Below are 2,624 nucleotides of genomic sequence, written 5' to 3' on the forward strand. Positions count from 1 at the left end.
GGGCAGGGCGACCAAGTTCTGTCTCCATAGAGACTGTGGCTGCTACGCATCAACATTACTAATATTGTGTGCACCTCGACGGAGCCCACAAGTAAAGGTTGGCGGTGCTGCCCTGACCCCTGAGACTCTCTTTCCGCGATTCTGTCTCCCCTAAACCTGACCCTAAGACGTATCTCAGTCCTAGCTGGGGACTCAGAGTGTTTAGGCTGGGGAAGAGGAGGGACTAAGCTGGGGGAGTCGGCAGGGACGGTGCCCTCACAAGTCCGGGTGTCCCAGGCCCCATCCCATGGCGCCCAGGAAGAAACGCGGGATGAGCGCCGGGCGGCGGCCCGGAGCCTCAGGCGACGGTGGTGAGCCACCGCCCTCGGAGCGTGCGCAGTACTTGCAGCGCGAGTACGCTCTACTGTCGGAGCAGCTGGAGGCCTGCGAGGAGCGTGTGGACCAGGTGCTACAGGAGAACGCCTTCCTGGACCGCGAGGCGCTGCGCCTGCGCGAGGAGAACAGGCTGTACGCCAATTACGTGAGTGCGCGCGCCCAGCGCTGCGCCCACGCCATCGTGCGGCTGGACCAGCAAAACCGCATGGACCTGACGCAGATCCGCTGGCAGCGCGGGGAGCTGGTGGCGCTCTATGGCGGGCGCGAGGACGGGGTGCGCGCGCAGCTGCTGGAGATGGAGTCGCGCGCGGCGCAGATGGCGCGGCAGGTGCAGGAGCTGCAGCCCTACAAGGCCAGTGAGCGCCCATGGACTGGGTGGAGCGGGGTGGGCTGCGGGGCCGGCTGGTGGCGCAGAGTCCTGCGCTGACCCGCGCCCCTGCCGCAGGAGCTGCAGCTGGAACAGCTGGCCCGAATCCGGGCTCTGGAGCGCGAGCTGCTGCACATGCGCGTGGAGCACACACAGCTGCTCCACCGTGTGAAGCGGCGCTTCTTGGAGGACAAGGCGGCCTTCGAACGCGAGGCGCGTCAGTGCGTGCAGTCCCTAGCGCGGCGTGCGGAGCGGGAGGCGACGCGCGCGCTCATCGCGCACACTCAGGCCATCAAGGCAGACAACGGGCGCCTGCGGCAGGAGCTATTGCGGCTGCTTCGTCGGGCCCAGCTGCTGCACGACACACGGCGCCAGCTGCTGGAACAGCGCGAACAGTTGCATCGTGAACACGAGGACACGCGGGACCTGGCGCGCCTGCATGGCTGGCTGCGCAGAGGCCCTGGGGGCCCGCCACTCTGGCAGCCGCCGGTCTCCTTCCAGCCCACTTCCCGTCCAGCGTCCTTAGCCGCCCCCCTGGGCCCGTCGTACGCTTCTTCCCGGGCCGGGTCGCCTGCTGCTTCCCGGTCACCATCTGTGGGCCGGTCGCGCCCAGCTTCTCGGGCCCCATCTGTGGTCTCTTCGCGGGTGGCTTCCAAAATCCGATCATTGGTCCCATCGCACGTGGGCACCAGGGAGCCATCGCTGCCCACTTCAAAACTGGGCTCCCGGGTCCCATCCTTGACCCTATCACGTGCAGGGTCCCAGGTCCCATCCGTAAACCCATTGCGTGCGGAGTCCCGTGTCCCATCCCTGACCTCGTTGCACACTGCTGGGTCCCGGGTCACATCCATGGCCTCGTCGCCTGCTGGGTCCCGGGCCCCATCCCTGACCCCATCCCTGGGGCAGTCTCTCTCGGGCTCTAGGATGTCTTCTCAGTCCTCAATGCCTGTGGCCTCGCAGGACAACCTCCCTTCAGAGAAGTCTGTCCCCAAGACTCCCTCAGGTGTGTCCCCTGATTGGGCTCTCCCTCCGCAATCAGAGGAGGGTGTGAACACTGACACTGCAGCAGGCGCAGCCTCAGGGAGAGCTTGAACGTACAGGGAGGAAGCCCTAGAAGGCCCTGGGGTTGGTAAGGCTGATGCACAGGACGCTTGTTTGGTGGCTGCAGTTAATAAAGATGTGACCAAGTATGTATGGCCTGCAGGGGCCACTCAGTCATGTATGGGGGGGGCAGGTGGCACACATGGGCTTTGTTCTGGCTGCTTCGGGGAGGCTTTATGTTTAATCCACTGGTAATTTGTTGGTAATTTTTAAATTTTAATTTCCAACTTGAAGTTGCAAGAACAGCACAGAGAACTCATGCTGTTTGTCCAGATGCACCACAGCTTACCTTTCAGCCTATGCATGTTATTTTTCTGGGTCTTTTGAGATTGATTTGGCTGGAGATATTACCCCTTAACACCTACTTTAATGTGCATTTCCTGATCATAAGGACATTCTACATTCCTGCAGTCCAGTGCCCCAATTAGGAAATTTTCTGTGGAGAAGATACTGTCATAGCTCTCAGGCTGCTGTGCAGGGGGCCAGATGCAAAGCAGAGGAGGCTACGGTATGGCCCAGGGAGGCTACTGCTGTCTGACACTCATGGCAATGCCCACTTGCAGAAACTGAGCTTACTGCTCTGGAACCAGCAGGAGGGCACCTTATCCCTGTCCCAGTGGCTGCTCAGCAAGGAGCAGCAGGCCAAGTTCCCAGATGTGGCAACCCTGAACAGCCTGTTCTAGTTCTGCATCCTGAAACACCCAAGGCCCTAATGGCCCAGAAGCTGGTGGTTAGAGCTTATCCTTTGTTCCTGAGTGCTCCCTGGTAGAGGTAGACCAGC

General features: G+C 61.5%; 1 protein-coding gene across 1 annotated transcript; it reads left to right on the forward strand.

Annotated features, from left to right (window-relative positions):
• The first annotated feature begins 286 nt into the window (after window positions 1–286).
• CCDC166 (coiled-coil domain containing 166) lies at window positions 287–1,834 on the forward strand. Its single transcript, XM_003802339.1, has 3 exons — window positions 287–727; window positions 821–1,508; window positions 1,632–1,834. Exons 1-3 carry the CDS (start codon window positions 287–289, stop codon window positions 1,832–1,834), a joined length of 1,332 nt encoding a protein of 443 aa, XP_003802387.1.
• The last annotated feature ends 790 nt before the right edge of the window (window positions 1,835–2,624 follow it).

The sequence above is a fragment of the Otolemur garnettii genome, unplaced genomic scaffold, assembly GCF_000181295.1.
Source record: "Otolemur garnettii isolate 467f Iridium unplaced genomic scaffold, OtoGar3 scaffold00245, whole genome shotgun sequence".
Classification (NCBI taxonomy): domain Eukaryota; kingdom Metazoa; phylum Chordata; class Mammalia; order Primates; family Galagidae; genus Otolemur; species Otolemur garnettii.

Coding starts and splice junctions, on each gene's coding strand:
- CCDC166 (XM_003802339.1), top strand. CDS start 287: ATGGCGCCCAGGAAGAAACGCGGGATGAGCGCCGGGCGGCGGCCCGGA. Junction 728..820: donor AGGAGCTGCAGCCCTACAAG/GCCAGTGAGCGC, acceptor CCCCTGCCGCAG/GAGCTGCAGCTGGAACAGCT. Junction 1,509..1,631: donor ATCACGTGCAGGGTCCCAGG/TCCCATCCGTAA, acceptor CCCCATCCCTGA/CCCCATCCCTGGGGCAGTCT.